At 35.7% G+C, this 21245-nt stretch overlaps 1 protein-coding gene across 3 annotated transcripts in view; it reads left to right on the top strand.

Annotated features, from left to right (window-relative positions):
• The window catches only part of PTPRQ (protein tyrosine phosphatase receptor type Q), a 247193-nt gene that overhangs the window by 17742 nt on the left and 208206 nt on the right, over positions 1-21245 (top strand). For all 3 annotated transcript variants that reach the window (XM_049094355.1, XM_049094356.1, XM_049094357.1), the window contains 6 exons: positions 4215-4475; positions 6077-6207; positions 6389-6518; positions 9080-9233; positions 9660-9766; positions 13039-13136. In XM_049094355.1, coding sequence (XP_048950312.1) covers positions 4215-4475; positions 6077-6207; positions 6389-6518; positions 9080-9233; positions 9660-9766; positions 13039-13136 — 881 coding nt within the window. The remainder of the gene's footprint in view (positions 1-4214; positions 4476-6076; positions 6208-6388; positions 6519-9079; positions 9234-9659; positions 9767-13038; positions 13137-21245) is intronic.

The following is a 21245-nucleotide window of genomic DNA, read 5'->3' on the forward strand; positions in this document are numbered from 1 at the left end:
CAAATCTTCCCACTTTGTCCTCCAAAGACTAAAACTAAATTTGTATATAGTGCTTTCATACTTAAATTTCTGAGAAAACATGCCTGAAAATAATTATCATAGGAAAAAGTTAAGAAAAAGAAAGCACCTGAAAAAAAAGATTATCCTAAAAAGAATTATTTCATGCCCATCAAACAACCCAAACACTTTTACTGGCATAATGGAAGTACTAAAATTAAAATTCATAGATGGGAAATGAACTGTAACCAGCAATTAGCACTAGAGGTTAAAGTGTCCCCATAGTGCCTTGGGGCCTAAGTTTTCTCTCTGAAAATTTAGATCATTGAATATATTTTTAAATTAACTTCCAGCTCTAAAGTCCTATTTTTTTTTTTTTTTTTTTTGAGTCCAGGTAACTCAGCGTATTGCAACCTCTCTGTTATCTAAAATATAAAAACTTTATGTCCCTTTCTAGAAAATGAGCTTCTTTGAAATCATACTCAGCCTTTTATCTTCAGGTGTAAGCACAGTTCTTGACTCTGTTTCGCTCAAACACTTATTTGTAAAATGCTCTCCAGCATAGAAACTGAAACATGATTAACATACATAAATTCTAGGAAAGTGATAGAATTTGGGGGTTTGAAGTTAGGACAGAGATCTTGCAATGCTTCACCTGATATGCAATTCCTAGCATAGTGCCTCTGATCATTTTGTAGTGCTTCTTTAATTGTCATCTATCGTAAGGCATGTCTGTTTTCCAGAAGCATCACAGAACAAACCTACTCCCTGATTCACGTGAAAGAACTTCACTTGTTCGGAAATTGCCATTAGGTGTTGCTGGTTTCTATAGTTTCTTTCTTTCTGGTAAATTATCTTTAGTTCCTTGAAGCATATCACCATTACTTATCATTCTATGGGCTTTTCTCTTCAGTTCTAAACATGAGAGGCTATGGAATTATTTATCATTTTTATTTGTCTCAGATGATGAAACAAATATTATTCTATCCCAAGGTGCATAGATAAAAACTAATTCTCTGTATGCATTCATTCAACAAACATTTGATAACTGCTGTTTATCATGTCCCGTTTCTCTCTTCCATGAACTTTGAGACAGTTAAGCACAGAGGGACATTTACCTTCTAATGACCTTTTGTAGACACATGGAAGAAAATAAAACTTACATGTTCATTGATTTCCCTTTTCCTATTGAAGCATATTTGTCCATCTCTCTAAAGCATCCTGAAAATAACCAGCAAAACTTGACTTCCAGTTATGATTGTGCTGCACCTGAACCATTACATGTGACTTTTAGGAGAAGGCAGTCCTTAGGAACACAGACCTTGGAACTGGATTGCCTTGTATGAAATTCCAACTCCATGATTATCAGCTTACATCCACTGGGAAGTCCCTCAACCTTTAATGGCCCTCAGTTTCCTTCTCTCTAAAATGGGAATGATAATAGTCTTATCTACAGTATGAAATTAATGAAATTTAAGGGCTCAGATCCCAAGCAAGCACTATGAGAGTGTTTGGTGTTGTGATGATTTTTATTTCTCAGTAGGACTAGACTGGTTGGTGGCTTTGAGGAACAATGAGCATCCCTAGTGTTTCAACCATAGGAAAGCCATTTCAGTTGCCTTTGTAGTCTCTCATTGTTGGAGGAATTAACTGTACTCCTTTCCTTGAGGGAAAGAGAGCTAGTATCTGAGTTTCCTTTCTTCCTTCCTAGTATAGAAGAATAAATTTAAAGATAGCCTGGAAATCTCTGAGACCTTGTTCTCCCTTGCCTATACTAAAGCCTTTGAATCTGGCCCTGTTCCATTTGTCTTATATTGAAAAAACCTCATACAGCCCCCAAGGATACCACTTCTTTTGAAAAATCTTTTTTAGGAAAATGGGTGAAGATAAAGGTCACAATCACCAAAGTAGAAACACCTAGAAATCTCCAGAATATGGCTATACCTCTCTCTCTCTCTCTCTCTCTCTCTCTGTCTCTCTCTCTCTCTTTTTTAAGTGACACCTTCTCTTACTTGAGTTTCCAGAGGTTCAGGATATAGTTTTGAAGAAAAGAAAGAACTTTGTCTCATTCTACACCTTTATAGCCTTGGTGTTCATCTGCTTTGATAGGTCATTATATTGATGCCATTGGTCCTAATTCCCTGAACAGGTGGAACTGATGAAAAGCCCCACATTTACCCACTATAGAGAATGTCACAGACTCTATACACTTTTAGAAACTAAATTAGGTAATGCCTATTTAAAGCATTGTCTCTCCTTAGAAAATATCTTCAGCGCCTAGGAACATGGAAGTGAACTGTTTCCATGACTACACTGGTCACTTATTTCCAATCTCCAGATATTTAATTTCTACTCAGGCATATTTAGAAGCTCTCAGATCATTGCTCACACATTCAGATGGGTTGGATACTTGTGGGATATCATACTAGCCTTGGAAAAACCATACTTAGTGTAAGAGCTTTGTAACTGAAGAGAGCTGTAAGGAATTTAAAGAGGAAGCCCACAAAAAAATTAGTGATGACAGAAAAAGGAAAGTTAATATAACGGGAAAAGGAAAAACATAGTAAAAGTGCTTTGAAACCCAATTATATGCCATATGGTATTTGTTATGGTTAATATATTGAACATTTCCTTGTAACTACCCTTTTTCGAAGGCAAGGAAAGTTATATGTTACAAATGAATGAATTAATAGAGATACTGCATAGATTTTATGTTCTAGAATGCTAATTATAGGTATTTGTTTAAATCCTTTTACACAGTACTGGCTCTGGGTAAACTGGAGGAATCACATTATCAAATACAGTGTCATTGACTTAGAACAAGTTTCATTACATCAAACCAGATGTCACAAAGAAAACTGAAAAACAAACTATGTCTAATTATTCTCTGGAGGAAAAAAATATTTCTTCAGAATGTCTATCTTAGAAGAAGATACCTCCTTGGAAGAAAGACAGATCTAAGGATATGCTGGGTAGTATTTCAATAACCCACAAATTAAATTGAAATTAAAATTGACCTGAGGAAAAAAATAATGTGAATAGAAATCATCTAAAATTTCAAATCTGCTCTAAATAGTACAGTGGAGGATTGCAGTACAAGAAAGCTCTCACGTAGAGGTCAGCGAGAGTGTGAAATGTAAGAGAATCCTTCCTCTCAACTGTTGCCAGGACTGTGCTCCTAAAAATGAAACGAAATGTCTGTTCAAAATCCCTGTGCCTACATGATCAAGTCTGACCTCCATAGCCTGGCATGCAAAGCCTCTCGCAGACAGCACCCAGCCTCAGAGGTGGCCTTGCATGCCTGGTCCCTGTTCCTCACACATACCCCAGGCTTTACCCACCCTGAGCACCTGCCATGTGCCTGCAACTAAGTGCTTTGGGTATAAATACAGTCTCTCATTGAGTCATCACAAGGATCTTACAAAGTAGATCCTTGTCTCCTTCCCACTTCAGGGATGAGGAAACTGAGGCATGGAATGACGTAGTAGCTTGCCAAAGATTAGTAACTGGTTGCCCAAGACTGGTGATTAGTAACTTGCTCTGCTAGTAAACAGCTGAAAGAGCTTGCTATTCCCTGAATACACGAGGACGATGACGCCCTTTGTGGTTTCCATGCCTCCCTCATGGTTTTCTCTTTGTCTGTAATTCCCTTCTTGTCCCCTTTCCCCACCACACACTCCTTCTGGCAAACTTGTACTTTAAGGTGCAGATTAAACATCATAGACTCTGGAAGCCTTCTCCAATGATCTCTGCTAGAATTGTTTTTTTCCTCTATTCCCAACAGCTTGTGTTCACATTACCAGCTCCATCCACTTGGGATTCTGGGTAGTGATTTGTGTATCTGTTTCTTGAGATTGGGAACTCTGAACGCAGGAATCTGGCCTTATTTCAGAACTCCTCCTAGTATATAGGTTTACAACGCATTTGCTTAATAAATAGACCAAAAGTTTAAAAAAATCAGAACCTCTTAGATTCTTGTATTTTTGAAACTATGATGGAGAATCAAAAAATGAAACTTAATCAGGTACTTTCAGTATATGTGTACATACAGTCTATCAGAATGTCCACCTTATTTTTCTGTCTAATACTGACATAGTAGACATAAATTTGCACAGGCATTTATTATTTTCACATATTCTAGAACATGCCAGACAATAGAGAGAATGTCTTTGAAATAAAAAAAAAAACCACTAACTATGAATCTTTTTATCTTTCAGAGCCCAAGCCAGTCCAGATTGTCATCCCATATGAAAGTCATAGCACCTCTGTAATCTTATTTGTTCAAATGCCTGATATTGGAGTGTTTGATGGCATACATATTGCAATCGAAGGAGGGCCAAATGTAACTAAGCTCTTGAAACATGACAATAAAATAACTGTTGGCAATTTAACCCCAGGCACGGAGTATAATTTCTTTGTTTCCATCACCAGTGGGACTAAATTAAGTAATATGTATTACGTGCCTGCAGTAAAAACATGTAAGTGTTTGGGACTTACATAAATTTTTTCTTGATTTTGATTTTGTGTACAATTTTGTATTAGTAGGCTACATTCACTTCAATGCAGTTATCTTCAGAGATCTTTTAAAATAATCAAATACCTTACTGCTAAGCCTGGTCTTTCACTGCCCAAGTATAGAGAAAGAGCTAACTTTATGTAAAACTGAGAAGTCATGAAATTTTTAAATCTATCCATTAACAAAAAATGTACTTGCATATTAATCAGGACTTACAATGATTTATTTGAAGAGTGAGGAATGTGAATAATTTTAGGCAAATTATGAGAATTAGGTTATATTGTTTGTCTACAGACACTTAATGGTGTGTCTCAAAGCATAATCTTAGCATGTGTTTCCTCTCTCCATGCTGCCCTTTGTCTGGAAGGAGCCAGTATATATTTTACTCACTTCTTTGAATATTTAAAATTAGTATGTGTTATAATTGTTCATACCAGTACTTACATTTTGAATTTCAATCAACTTTGATTCATCTTTTCTTTAAGTCACTCCCAAATTCTACAAATATTCATTCTGAACATTGAGACACATGACATTTATCATTTATTTATATTGACCCAGGAGATATAGAAATGAATGGCACAGAGTAATAAATGCCATACAAAAATCATATGCACTCTAAAATATGTTATAATTTTGATTATAACATATCTAGGTTCATGTTTTGCTCTTTCTGTCTATGAATATTCACATATTATTATACCACCACATGTCTTCTTCCTCCCAAATTGTAGTCTTAACATTCATGTTTAAGCTCAAGTTTTCATAAAATACTCCCAAACTGATATCACCGATCACATTATTGTAATAGTATTTTAGCATATTTAAAATCAATTTAGTACGTTTACACTTTATTTTTGCTTGCAATTTTTATATACTTTTTATATATGTATTCTGTCTCTTCCCTATATTATAAATCATAAGGGCAGCATTATATTTGGCAGTTCTTGTCTTTAAAAATAATTAGTATTTTATCATCTAAATATGTCAATATTGTGATATAAGTAGCAAAATATATCGATATATAAGATGATGGTCTAAAGCTGTAATTTTTTTCTGAAAATTTCTTTTTCTTTATGCTGAATGGGATCTTTAAAATAGAAAACATAACCATTAGAATTCATCAGATAAAATTTGATTTTGGCTTTAGCAAATATTTGATACAAAGAAGATTCTTTTACTCCCTTGTTCTGTATTTCATGTTTCTCTCTGTTGTCTTTTTAACTTATGGTAATAGTTTCAGAAAGCTTTAATCTCTTTTTCTTCTTTTAAATATTATGCATTTGCTACTGTGAGTTTGTTGCTGTGTAGCTTTTGCTGCAAAACCAAGTTAGCTCCTTGTTATGGTGTTTGCAATGACTCTGAGTATTGCAACTGATTATTATATTTGATAAACTGTCATGTATGTGTGAACAACTATTTTAAATTCGGATACAGAGAGGGTTGATTAATAAACTTTATGGTTCTTTTCTTGCATTGTGGGTTTTCTTTTCCCCTTTAAAGGGATATAGATTAAAAGAAAACATATAAGGAGAATTTAAATGTGTTGTGTGTTTGGGGTAGGTCTGGAAGCACCATCAAATATCCATGAGGGCAAAGTAACAGACTCTTCCATAGAAATTCTCTGGAATCGAGCTGATGGGAATTTTCAGCATTATGAAATCACATGCATGAACTGTACTGCTGCTTTCATGGTATGTTACAAGCGGCTCTTGGAAGCATTAAACTTGAATCTTTCATGCTGAATCCAATATTACTGCATTCTTACATTAGATAGTAGTGAAACTAAATAGCCCCCATGCTTATTTGGTTGTGTTGAATCGTGAAACATTTTTAAAATGGACGCTTGCTAATTTACTTCTTTTGGATTAATAGGTCCAGAAGGTAGTTCAAGAAGCAGCAACATTCTCTAACCTGGATCCTGCCACAGTGTACACTTTCTCAATTCGCACTGAAAAAGAAGGTTTTAAAGACAGCACTCCTCATATAAAAGAAATACAGACAGGTACAGCCTGTGTAATAAGCACTTTAGGGTATTATTCAGCGTTCAAGTATTTATTTCATTCTTTAGGGAAGATTTTTTTTTCTTTAGGGAAGATTTAGTAAATAGTTTATTCTTCCCAGATTTTCTTTAGGGGCAGGCAGTGTCTTCTCTTGTCTCTTTTTTCTGTTTCCCCGTATCTGGGTTAAAATAACCTCTTTTGTACATGCCTTGCCAGGCAGTAGAGTGGCTAATTGCCTGGGACCTGGCCAGATTTTCCATTTGTGATTTAATTTCTTCATTGTTCAGTTAAGCAGACAATGAAGTGACATTTCCTCAGTGTTAGCAACTTACTCCCCATGGCAGATGGTGGTTATTCCATGCTAGTCACACGAAATACGGGATGATTGGGAAGAATGTGGACAAAATGTGTACATTTTCATATCTAGGTGACGTAAAATTTTCAACTACTCTACTAATGTAGATATTTTAGTGATTCTCGACGCTGATGCTATGGAAACATTGATTTATGTGTTTAGAAACTGGTCATGTCTGATATTCTTTTACTATTAACACAGACTGAAACTGGGAGAGAATATCTTGGCAGTTTTGTTCCTTTCTTATACATGGAAGAATTTTAGATACAAAATATATATTATACACTATTTCATTTACTTTTTTTCCTTGGGAAACAAGGGAAGCATTGCATATTTTTTAAAAAGATTTTATTTATTTATTTATTCATGAGAGAGAGAGAGAGAGAGACAGAGACAGAGACACAGACAGAGACAGAGACACAGACAGAGGGAGAAGTAGGCTCCACGCCAGGAGCCCGACGCGGGGCTTTATCCCGGGACTCCAGGATCGCGCCCTGGGCCAAAGGCAGGCACCAAACCTCTGAGCCACCCAGGGATCCCTGACATTGCATATTTAGATTACAATGATTTTTCCTGCTGAAATAGAACCTTGTCATTGTTTGGTATTTAATTGGAATGAGTCCTACAAGAATCATTAAATATTTTTGAGATTGGTGGTTTTGGAGGAAAAATAGTTTTCTCTCTACCTTTCTAGGTCCTTGACTGAGACACCTCAATCCGCCTAGGACTGATTGACAGGAGAGAAATAAAAACAAAAATTTAAAAACATGTATAATCCGTGCATACATGGGAGAGACCCAGGGAATACGAGAAACTCTCTGAAATGGCCTAAACCACCACTTTAAATACTATCTCCAGAAAATGTTGAGGGGGGATAAGGGAGCCAATTATGGGAGGCTACCAGGAAAGCACAGTAAACAAATGTAAGATTGTTATGCAGATTTAGATCTATCTTCTCCATTGATAAGAGTTTTTTAATTATTTAATAAATTTATTTTTTATTGGTGTTCAATTTGTCAACATACAGAATAATACCCGTCAAGTGCCCACCTCAGTGCTCGCCACCCAGTCACCCCCACCCCCTGCCCACCTCCCCTTCCACCACCCCTAGTTCGTTTCCTAGAGTTAGGAGTCTTTCATGTTCTGTCTCCCTTTCTGATATGTCCCACTTATTTTTTCTCCTTTTCCCTTTATTCCCTTTCACTATTTTTTATATTCCCCAAATGAATGAGACCATATAATTTTTGTCCTTCTCTGATTGACTTATTTCACTCAGCATAATACCCTCCAGGTCCACACGTCGAAGCAAATGGTGGGTATTTGTCATTTCTAATGGCTGAGAAATATTCTAGAGATTTAGTTAGACTTCTCTGCCCAGTAGAGGGAGACACTCTTATGAATAGAGATTTCCCTTATAATTGTAAAATGTCTCTTACAAAAGGTAATTTTACACATTTCTTCTCCCTTCCCTTATATTCCCTTTCACTATTATTTATATTCCCCAAATGAATGAGAACATATAATGTTTGTCCTTCTTCGACTGATTTACTTCACTCAGCATAATACCCTCCAGTTATGTGTGGGAAATATCAGAAAGGGAGACAGAACATAAAGACTGCTAACTCTGGGAAACGAACTAGGGGTAGTAGAAGGGGAGGAGGGCGGGGGGTGGGAGTGAGTGGGTGACGGGCACTGGGGGTTATTCTGTATGTTAGTAAATTGAACACCAATAAAAAATAAATTAAAAAAAAGAAAAAAAACAAAAAAAAAACAAAAGGTAATTTTACTCAGTTTTCAGAGTTTCTCCTGTGTCTGCATTTCTTAAAAATAACCAGCTCAAAATAATCCTTATGCCGAAGAGGAGTATTTTGGGGCGGCATATTCTGCTCCTCTTCAGTGGTTGCGCAAGACCAAGATATAATCTCTCCCTACATTTCTGAGGCAACGAAATATTGGTTACAGTACTACAATAACGCCTATTGGCTCCATTTTAAAGTTTAAAATGATTCTTGCTAGGGTTTTTTTTTTTTTTCTCTTATTTTGACTTTTAGCTTTTCATATGTACCAGGAAGAATGAAAGGAATGTCTTGGTTACCCTCAGAGTTTGCAGAAAGTAAAACAGATCTTGAGAGTGTTTCAAGGCTGTGGTAGAGCAGGTGCTTTGTGCAGTAGAAAATGTTATTTTATGTGTTTGTTTTAATGATATAGCCCCAAGTGCAGCTGAATTTATGAACCATAGTAGAAACTCCAGTGCAATAACTGTTAGCTGGCCATCAGCTAGAAGTCTTCTGGATGGATACATCATTTCAATATCCAGCAAAAGCTTAATGAAAGAGGAAGTCCTCCTGTCTTCCACACAAAGGTATGAAAATATTGAGAAAAGAAATGGAGTCAAGTTACATGGAACACGAGATTAACATTTTATATATACATTTTTGAAAAGCTATATTAGTGACTTAATATAAACAGAAATTAGAAAACATTGTAAAAACATTTGGGCTGCAGTGTGATTAGAATAACTGAGTCAGATGTAGAGTAACAGATCCTTTCTGCATATAATAATGAATTAATTCAAAATATCTCATTTTTTACTTAAATTAATTTCTCTGCGTAAGAAGCTATGATTTCTCATTAACTATTTGTGCTGGAGCATAGCAGATTGACAGTAAAAATACCACAAGACTTATATATAAAATTCTTTCTATAGACAGGGTGAGAAGATGGGAGTTTTCCAAATGTTTCTGAGCTGAACATTTTAATATGTGACTTTTTTTTTTTTAACGTGTAGGACCTTCACATTTAATAGCCTTGCTTCAGGGACTGACTTTTTAATTAGCATTATAACTACCAAGGGACTGAAGAGAAGCCATCCTACTGTCCTCATGGTTAGCACTTGTAAGTTTATTTTATATTTAATTGACTTTTCATGTGTAAAAAAGATTGGAAATGGTTGTGTTTAAAGCCAATATCTAATTAAAAATGAATGAAAATGTAAGTGGTTTATGGCATGCTTGAAAAGAAGGAGCACTGCATTTATTTGGAGAACGCCTGAATTATATTCCTGCCTCTATCACTTATTAGTTATGTGACCTTGGGCAGAACTATTAAGTTTTCACTTAGAAAATGAGAATAATTATTCCTGCCTATGTACAAAATCTTGTTACTAAATTCCAAACACAGAGCTCTTTGTGCAAGTGCCAAGTACTCTAAACCTCAAGATATTATTGTCATGAGACACTCAATATTTTTTCTATTATTTTGACTGTATTTAACATTTTATGAAACACAAAACAACACTTGGAATATGACAAAGTATATAGCACTGCCTTTTTTTTTTAAATTGCATTATTTGGGTTCAATTTGCCTCTTCTGACCTTATTAGCATCCCTTACACGTATGCCTGCCCTGAACATGTGCAGTGTTTCCAAGAAGCCCTTTCACTTGGGCCCAGCCACATGCACCTGTGCTCAAAGACCAGTGTTCCATCAGTGTGAGAGGAGGCTCAATGTCAGAATTCACAGTGTGGAGGAAGAGAAAGCACTAGAAAATGGGTGACAGTCAAATCGATTCCTGGAAAATATGCTAAAATGTCTGACCAGTTACGAATCACCAGCATGGTATTATGTGCTTACATCACCGTATTGAATCTACCCAGGCTACCTCAGATGTAGGTTAAGGCTTAGAGGTATAGAGGTATTCATAACTCATCACTGAGGGTGAGATTTTTAACCCAGTGTCTAACACTAAAACTGATATGACACTCTGCTCCCTCTCCTAAAGACCATTCGAGGAAATGTCAGAAATAATGAGAAACAGCTTCATTTTTAAAATTGGATTTAAAAAATTTATAAGTGAAAATTTCTTTGCTGCTTTCATTGGGGCTGTATCATTATCAGGTCACCATCACCGTCATTGTTATTGTTGTCATCATCAAATAGAGTGCCTGTTGTTTGTCAGAGATTTTGCAAAATATTTTCTATACTTCATATCACAATTCTGAATGGCGACTTTTATTCTATGGATCCTAATGAGATGCATATGTTTACCTTTCTTATAAATGAGGAAACTGAGGCTTAGAGAATTTTAGTAGCTTATACAAGATAACAAAGATTTGAACTTGGGTTTCCCTGACATCAGATTTTACCCTTGTAACCACTATGCTTCACTAGAAAGGCTGCTACATCATAGGAAGGACACTACCCATTCTTGACTCTGTGACTTTGTATGAATCCTGATTCTATTTGGACCTCAAGATCTTCATTTCTACTCTGGGTTTCATAATACTTTCATATTTTATGACCTTGCTTTGGCTGTGTTTTCCAAGACAAGGCTGGCAATTATTTTCCCCCATCTTTTCCACTTTACTGTTTGACTTTTACCTTCTACTGCATAATAATAATTTTTGACCTTCCTGTACCTCCTTTTTCCGCAAGCCACCTCAACTCCATTTGGAGGTAGATGGAATATTAATAAATGTATAAAATAGAGCTAAAATATATTATGGTAATTTGGAAGCATAATAAATTGATTCCAGTTAGAAGGGAATATGCATCACAGAAAAAATAAAAAGGATAGTGAATCAGTGACTCAGGTTTAAATCTACCACTGAACCGCATTCTAATAAACTTAAATCAATATGTAAGTAGGACAAAAAAAAATCTCATGCAAAATTTGAATTTTACAGATGAAATTATTCCAATAAAATATTAATATTATGTTTCTCTCAGTTAAAGCAATGCAATATGAAAATTTTTAATATGTATTAGAAATAGAGTTATGTTATCAATTTGAAGAATAAAATTCAAGAATCTTCTCAGATACAATATTTAAAGGGAAAAGGAATTTGTGAAATTAAGGCAAGGAGGATAGAGTGATCTCTTACTTTATGTAGTGCATAAAATTGTAAGTTAAAAATCCCAGTTGTAATGACTTTATACTGAATTCTGCTATGAGAAAAAGTTAAAATCCATAGTTTGCATAATTTTATTGTGTGAAGAGGCTTTCTAGAAAATTGTTTTGTCCTTTCCATTGCAGAGTTGAGGAGACTGAGATTCAGGGTAGATAATTTATGCAAGATCACATAAGGCTAAAACGGACTGGAAAAACCCCATATCCTAGGACTCTTCCATAGTGTGACAGTCAAGGTTTTTTTTTAAAAAAATTATTTAAATTCAATTTAATTAACATATACTGTATTATTAGTTGCAGGGATAGAATTAAATGATTCATCATTTGCAAGTAATATGCAGTGTTCCTTATATCAGGGCCCTCCTTAGTGACCATCACCCAATTACCCCTTCCCCGCACCTCCCCTCCAGTAACCCTCCGTTTGTTTCCTAGAGTTCGTTGTCCCTTTTGGTTTGGCTCCCTCTCTTTTTCATCTTATTTTTCCTTCCCTTCCCCTATGTTCATCTGTTTTGTTTCTTAAATGCCATATATGAGAGAAATCATATGGTACTTATCTTTCTCTGACTGATTTATTTCACTTAGCATAATACCCCTGTAGTTATATCCACATCATTGCAAATGGCAAGATTCCATTCTTTTTGATGGCTAATATTCTTCTGTGTGTGTGTGTGTGTGTGTGTGTGTGTGTGTGTTTGTGTTTATATACCACATTTTCATTATCCATTCATTTGTCAATGAACATCTGGGCTCTTTCCACATTTTGGCAATTGTCAACATTGCTGCTATAAACTTTGGGGTGCATGTGCCCTTTTGAACTATATATTTGTATCTTTTGGATAAATACCTAGTAGTGCAGTTGCTGGGTCATAAGGTAGTTCTATTTGTAACTTTTTGAGGAAATTCCATGCTATTTTCTGGAGTGGTTGCACCAGTTTACATTCCCACCAATAGCGTAAGAGGATTCCCCTTTCTCCACATCCTTGCCAACATCTGTTGTTTCCTGAGTTGTTAATTTTTGCCATTCTAACCAGTGTGAGGTGATAGCTCTTTGTGGTTTTGATTTGTATTTCCCTAATACCGAATGATGTTGAACATTTTTTCATGTGTCTGTTGGCCATTTGTATGTCTTTTTTGGAGAAATATCTGTTCATGCCTCCTACCCATTTCTTGACTCGATTTTTTAGTTTTTGGGTGCTGACTTTGATACATTATAGATTTTTTTAAAGCTGTCATTCTAGTGTCTTATTTCATTGCCCTAGATCCAGACCCACCATCAGATTTGATGATTTTGGGGCAGGAAGAAAACACAATATATTTGTCTTGGAAACTTCCACAAGGAGGCTTTGAAAAGTTTCAGGTAAAGAACAGTCCTGCTGTTACACAACCTTGATGTTTAGGGGGGGTTTATTTCACTCTTTGTTTTTTAATGCTTTTTTTTTTGCATAATGGTTTTAGAAACTATTTTACTTTTAATGTAAGATTTTCCTCCAAAGTAATTTTTCTGTTTACTGCTTTAAAAGTACAAGGTTATCATGGAAAAGTGTTTAAGAATCAAAGCCAATATTTTAAAAGAGTTTGGTTTTCAACATAGATATGTGCACACATAGTACAAGGAAGTGAACAAAGTGCTGAAGAGTAATGCTTCTGTGACAGCACTAGTCAGAACAAAGATTTGAGCTGTTAAGCTGGGTGATGTGTCACAGGCTCCCTTCCAACCTTATCCTAGAGATTTAGTTGAGTGGAGACTTCCAGCCAAGAGAGTAAGAGGGTAAGATGTACGAGAAGCCACTTTACAACTGTGTCTCTTATTTGTAGTAAACATGTATGTTTTGTTGCCTCTTGTTATTAATAATGTAATCTGGCATCACATGAGAAAATATATTCACTCTACATTCTACATTGTATGATTTGCAGAGTAAACTTCCAGAGATAGCACTATTGCTTTGTATTCTATGGGGGCAAACAACTTTTCCATGCTTTCATAGTGGTAGGAGATAATAATTTGAGTTATAAATGATAGAAAACAACCTGAAATAGTTTAAGCAGTAAAGAAAAAAATGTATTAATACAAGAGTGCCTCATAGATACCAAGCTAAGGGGAGCAACTGGGTGTTAGGAAGACCTACAATCATATATTAAGGTTGTGGAGAATCCAAGGATTGTTTTCTTTTCTGTCTACTTCTGCTCATTTACCTTATTTTTTTTTCTAATAACTAGTTTTCTTTACTAAGGAATCCATGTGGTGAATGAAGGAAGGCTGTATACAACCTCTGAGTACAAATGGTGCATTACCAGCCACAGAGAGACAGATTTTCCTTAAATTCCAAGGGGAAGGAGTGTGATTATTCCAAATTGGATTAGATTCCTAGTACAGTTCCAGTAAACTGTGCTCGTAGGTCTCAAATCATGTAAAAAATGGTGGCAGCAAGTCTGTGGGGGAGAAGGGTTATTAAAAACAATCATTAGATTTGGGGGAAATACAATGAAAGATGTTTCCTATGAACAAAAAATTTAATAATTTATAGAATCTGTGCAATCTAAAAGGAACAAGAGCAATAAAATTACCAGATACCTGATATGAACACATTAATACATCTGGGCTTTAAATTTGAGAATGAATTTTGTAACAATTAAGGTCAAGGAGAGAAACAAGATAATAGGCTTGTATAAAATATAGAGTCCATCTAATATGTACACTACCTTGTGTGATCCTCAGAGTCAGAGCCTAACAACCTGTCTGATTTGTTTTCTCTAGATTCCATATTTCAGCAGAATTGTATTGCCTACCATTATCCACATATTTTGTGTTTTCCTGATTCTATTCCTTAGTCATGTTCTTTTAACCAGAATACATTCTGTCCCATTATTCTTTGACAGTTCTTTAAGGTGCTGCTCAGATATATTATCTTTGTGGAAGCTCCCTTGAACACCAGTTAGCAGTCTCCCATACTAGAAAATTTTGTGTCATCCTTGACTCTTTTTTCACGTCCGTATGTACTTGTTTACTGAATCCTGATGATTCCAACTTTGAATTATTGTGAAAGTCCTTCTTTTCCTTTCCATTTCTTTTTTCTTTGCCTCTTTTCAGGATCCTACCATTATTGTTGGCTCCCTTGTGCTTCAGGGATGAAGCTGACCTCCAGGACAATCCTTACAAATCTATTGAGCCGTCATCTCATTTCCTTTCCCTGCACTCATCTTAAATTTCAGGCTTATATTATAAATACATTAAACATCTTACTCTTTCTCTCCTTAGTAGTACATATCTCTTCGAGACTCATCCCTGTAGATTGTTTCTTTCTGAAGTATTTATTGATGTATTTTTTTACTCACCACATTTTGGGGGATAGCTTCCCCAGATACTTCTAAAAATATTTATTCTCTTCTGTGATCCATTGAACTTCACGTTCATGTCTTTGTCATAGCCTTTATACAGTATACTTGTTTTAAACAATTTTTTAAGTATAATTGACACAAAACATTAAATTAGTTTCAGATGTTTACCACATACTTGTTTTGTTGTCTGCTTAGAAGCAGACATGATTGCCCACCAGGAATTTCCTTGCATGCCAAAGCAGATGACACAATAATGGTCAGGATTCACAACAAATTGAGGATTCCCAGACGGGGATAGGCTCATATAAGGTTCCAATGAGGAGGGGAAAAAATAGAAAGGAGGAGGGGTTGACTTTTGGTTTATATTGTGATTAGAGGATTGAGCTGGAGCAAGGGCTTCCTAGAGGACCTAGAAGCTCTGAGGTTTGAAAATTTTCTGCCCTTAGAGGAAAAAGGATCTAAGGCTTTCTTATCTTGGAGACCCAGATGTAGGGTAGGCTGGGAAGAGAGTTAGGGCTCTAAAAGTTTTCAATAGTCAAATACAAAATAGAGTTAAACTCTTTATATTATAGTATTTTAATTAATTATATTTAAGATTAGAAGAAATAAGTAAGATAAAAAGGAATTATTATTATTTTTTAAAGATGGGGTCTAGTGCATGCCTTCAGGCTGAGTTGAGAGATTCCTTGAACAGTAATAATTTCATTCATTCAACAAATCCAACATTCAACATTAAAAAAAAATTATTCCTTCAACAACAAATTCTTGACTTTATGGTGCTTACATTAAAAAAAAAACTGCAGATATGAGAAAGATAGTGACTAGAATGGCTTAAAAAAGCCTGGAAGGGGTGAGCTCAAGCCTAAACCCTCTAAAACCAAAAGGAAAGATGGTATTGTGTGTTAAAGGTCTGGTTGATTAACCAAGTCAAATTTTAAAATGAACTATCTTAAATGAAATTTTTAGTCTCAGTCTCCAAGTATTATCAATTCCATTACTGCAATATAAATTCCAATTGGCTCTTAACGGGTTCTCAGAAAACCAAACCATCTATAAGTTCTCTACCAATGTGAAATGATGGGGTCTGCATGGCATGTAAAGTCATTAGAGTTGAAATCATAGAGAACATAAGAAAACAAGTATTTTATATTTCTCATGATATTAGTGGACATCAACTTCAAGTCTACCTGTTTTCAGAAAATTAAGCTCAGAGTGATATGCAAAATATTCTGGTAATAAATTTCATAATAGGAATTTCTTTACAAAACAGAAATCCTTGTTTTGTTTTGCCTAGCATTCAAAAAGAACATTTATTAGTATGGACAAACTGTGAAATTCATTTGAACACCAAATATTTGTTCTAGTGAGTAATCCTCTGAAACTATTAGATTGCTCGCTTTCTTTTCATGAGCACTGGGAGTGCAAAAAGATTTATATCCTTTAAAGAATCTCATAACTATAATGGAACTGAAGGTATAATCTATTCCAAGCATGAAAATAAACATTGGCTCACACATTTAAGACCTAAAAGAATTCAGTGTGAACTTAGAAAAAATCAAATAGTTGATATAGAACATCAAAGGAAATTTGCCATTTCCTTTCTTACATCTCTCAACTGTTTTTTTTTATGTACTCCGAGTTATGTTATAGACTGGCACTGTCAATAGAAATATAACAGAAACCATAATTGAGAACTATATGTATAATTTTAAATTGTCTAATAGAAACATTAAAAAAAGTAGCAAGATACAAGTAGTAAGGTGGCAGTCCAAGGTGGCAGCATAGGAAGATCCTGAACTCTGCTCCTCCCACAGACACACTGAATCCATAGCTACATATGGAACAATTGCCTCTGAAAAAGATCTGAAGACTAGATGAACAGCTCCTTTCCAGCAAACAATAAAAGGGTCATATTGAGATGAATATGAGAGGCTAAGGTGCAGTCTTGCCAAAAACCCCAATCCTGGCACAGTAACCCACGATAGGGAGGAGTATCACAAACCTGGAGCTTCTCTCTGAGAAGCAAAGTGTTCATACCCCACACCAGGCACCCCAACCCCGAAGACCTGCACCAGAATGATGAACCCCCATAACATGTGGCTTTGAAAACCAATAGGGCCTATGTTCAGAGGGCAAAATGGGCTGCAAAATATTGAGATGCTACTCTAAGGACTCTCACATAGACTCATTTTCCTTGAGGCTCAGCCGAAAGCAGTAGTTTGAAAGGTATCTAGACTATATGTGAAGGAGATTCATTTGCTTATCTTAAAAAGTTTCTGCTGGAAAGGCAGTGGCCTCTTGGGACACTGTCCAGGGACAGAGGTCTTAGCAGGGGCCATTTTTGTGCTTTTCCTCTCCCTTCTTCGCACTGGTGGGCCTGTGTTGTCCCTACATTCTCCCACTGGCCTGGTACAACCAGTTAGGTATGCCTCAGCCCTGCACTTTCATACTGCCTTGCTAAAACCATAGGTACATAGTCTACACAGGGAATATTCCTTGATGTTCTGGTTCTGGTGGCCAGAGGGGTGTATGTTTCTGGGTTACATGGGATAGTAATGATTAGAGAGACAGTTTTAAAAGGTCACCATCTCTAGGGCACTTCACAGATGGCAGAGTAAGACACATCCCCAGCGAAAAAGGCCTATTTACTTGTCTTGGAGCTTCAGCCTGGAGAGCAGACCTCAATTTTGCCACACATTTAGAGGCTATTTAAGTATTCTCAGGGAATGAAAAAAAAAAAGTATTCTCAGGGAATGTATGCTGGGAGACACCATCTTTGTGCTTTCTCTTGGCCTCACTAAACTTGATGATACCTCCCAGAAAGGAGCTTTTACACTCATCTGAAGCCCTGATTTTTACAAGTTTTGCCCAGGGGACATGTCTAGACCACCTGATCTGAAGGCCAGCAGGATTTATGATTGTGATCCCACAGGATTATATACATTTGCATACAGTAAAACCTGCTTCTTGGGGGTCTGCATTCCTATCACTCTGAAACTAGGGATGACTGAGATCTCTCCCTTTGGAACACTAGCAGGTCTTGGCACACCCTCTTCAACTGGGACCTATTAAGAATACATCAGGCTTTTTTGGACAATCACAAAATTTTGAAAGACAGCTGAGATCTGGGGCAAGGTTGAACAATAAGGTTTATCTCCTACATGACGCCTCTTCTTCAAGAGTGGGAGACATAGCTATTTTGCCTAATACATAGAAACAAACACAGAAAGAACAGCAAGATGAGGGAACAAAGGATCTGTTTTAAAAGAACAAGATAAGTACTCAGAAAAAAGACCATAGTGAAATGGAGATAATTTATCTGATAAAAGTTAAAAGTAACGGTCAATAAGATGCTCACTAAACTTAGAAGAAGAATGGATGAACACAGTGAGAACTTCAACAAGGAGATAGAAAATAGAAGAGAGTACCAATCCAACTCAGAGCTAAAGAATACAGCAGCTGAACTAAAAAATAAATAAATAAACTAGAGGGGTTCAATAGGATATTAGATGAAGGAGATTAGATTAGATGAAGCAGAAGAAAAGATCAATGACTTAGAAAACAGGACAGTGGAACTCACTCAAATAGAGCAACAAAGAGAAAAAAAGAATTTTTAAAAGGAATGATAACTTAAAAGACTTACAGCACAACATCAAGTGGAGTGACATTCACATTATAGGGATCCCAGAAAAAGAGATAGAAAAAGGCAGAAAATTTATTTGAAGAAAACAATGCTGAAAACTTCCCTAACCTGTGTAGAGAAATAGACATCCAGGAAGTTCAGAACATTTCAGGAATAAGATAAATATAAAAGTTAAAGAGAGGATTTTAAAAGCAGCTTAAGAAAAATATCATCTTGTTATATACAGGGGAACCCCTATAAGACTTTGGAGATTTCTTTATCAAGAATTTTACAGGCCAGAAGAGAATGACAATATATTCACAAGTTGAAAGAAAAAACTTCCAACCGAGATAACTCTACCCAGCAAAATTATCATTTAGAATTGAAGGAAAGATAAAGAGTGTTACAGACAAGCAAAAACTAAAGGAATTCATCATTACTAAACCAGACTTACAAGAGATATTCAAGGGGCTTCTTTGACCTGAAAATAAAGAGCATTTATCCATAACAAGAAAACACATGAAAGTAGGGATCCCTGGGTGGCGCAGCGGTTTAGCGCCTGCCTTTGGCCCAGGGCGCGATCCTGGAGACCCAGGATCGAATCCCACGTCGGGATCCCGGTGCATGGAGCCTGCTTCTCCCTCTGCCTATGTCTCTGCCTCTCTCTCTCTCTCTCTCTCTCTCTGTGTGTGACTATCATAAATAAAAAAAAAATTAAAAAAAAAGAAAACACATGAAAGTATAAATCTCGATAGTAAAGATGAATACTATACTATTTTAATGAATAGGATGAATACTATATCCACTACCTCTACTATATAGTAGAGGTAGTGGATTAATCACTTATAAAGCTAGTATGAAGGCTAAAAGACAAAAGTAGTAAAAATAACTATACTACCATAATTTGTTAAGGGATACACAAAATAAAAAGATGTGAAATGTGAAAACGAAAACATAAAATGTGGGAAAGAAGAGTAAAAATGTAGGGTATTATAATGCATTTGAACTTAAGCTGCTATCTATTGAAACTAGATTTTAAATAGAGTATACATAAAATGTTATATGTGAGCCTCATGGTAACCACGAAGCAAAAATCTATAGTAGATATGAAAATGATAATGAGAAAGGAATCTAAGTAAAACACTAAAGAAAGTCATCAAACCACAAGGGAAGAAACTCAGTGAAGAAGAAAAGAATAGAGAATAAACCAGAAAATGATTATCAAAATGCCAATAAGTACATTCTTCCCAAGAATTACTATGAGGGGTGCCTAGCTGGCTCAGAGGAGCATGTGACTCTTGATCTCAGGGTCATGAGTTCTAGCCCCACATTGGATGTAGAGATTACATACATACATACATACATACATACATACATGATTATTGTGAATGTACTGAATTCTTCAAACCAAAACCAAGGCATGGCTAAATGGATAAAAAAAGAAGACTCATCTATATGCTACCTATAAGAGAGGGGTAAGGAAGTGAAAAGGAAACTGAAAGTGAAAGGAAGGAAAAAGATGTTCCTATGAACATGGAAACCAAAAGAAAGCTGTGGTAGCTATATTACATCAGACAAAATAGTCTGATTTAAAACAAAGGCTATAATAGAGGCATCTGGGCGGCTACTCAGTTGAGTGTCTGACTCTTGGTTTTGGCTCAGGTCTTGATCTCATGAGCTGTAGGATCAAGTTCTGCATCAGGCTGTACGCTCAGCAGTGAGTTTTCTTGAAGATTCTCTCCCTCCACCCCTTTCCCTATTCATGTACTCTCTCTCTCTCACTCTGTCTCTTTCAAATAAATGACTAAATCTTAAAAAAAAAAAAAAAGCCTGTAATAAAAGACAAAGAAGAGAATTAGATAATGATAAAGGGCTCAATCCAACAAAAGGATTCAACATTCATAAATGTTTATGCACCTAAATACATAAATATAGAAGCATCTAAATACATAAAGCAAATATTAATAGACCTAAAGGGATAAATACACATCAGTATAATAATAGTAGGGGACTTTAATACCATACTTACATCAATGGATAGATAATCCAGAAAGAAAATCAGTAAAGAAAAATCAGCCTTAAATGACACATGGGGCCAGAAAGACTTAATAGATAAATACAGAATATTCCATCCCCAAACAATAGAATACAGATTCATCTTAAGAGCACATGGAATATTCTTCAGGATTGATCACATGTTCACCACAGAACAAATCTTTATAAATTTAAGAAGATTGAAATCACATCAAGCATCTTTTCTGACCACAATGGTATGAAACTATAAATCAATTAGAAGAGGAAAACTAGAAAAGTCACAAAAATGTGGAGATTAAGCAACATGCTATTGAACAATCAGTGGGTCAATGAAGAAATCAAAGGAGAAATAAAAAATACTTTGAGATATTTTGGTTTATTTTGCTTTTGTGTCCTTTGCCTGAGGAGACATACCTAGAAAGATGTTTCTGTGGCTGATGTCAAAGAAATTACTACTTATGTTTTCTTCTAGGA

This window comes from Canis lupus, chromosome 15 (assembly GCF_003254725.2).
Source record: "Canis lupus dingo isolate Sandy chromosome 15, ASM325472v2, whole genome shotgun sequence".
Classification (NCBI taxonomy): domain Eukaryota; kingdom Metazoa; phylum Chordata; class Mammalia; order Carnivora; family Canidae; genus Canis; species Canis lupus.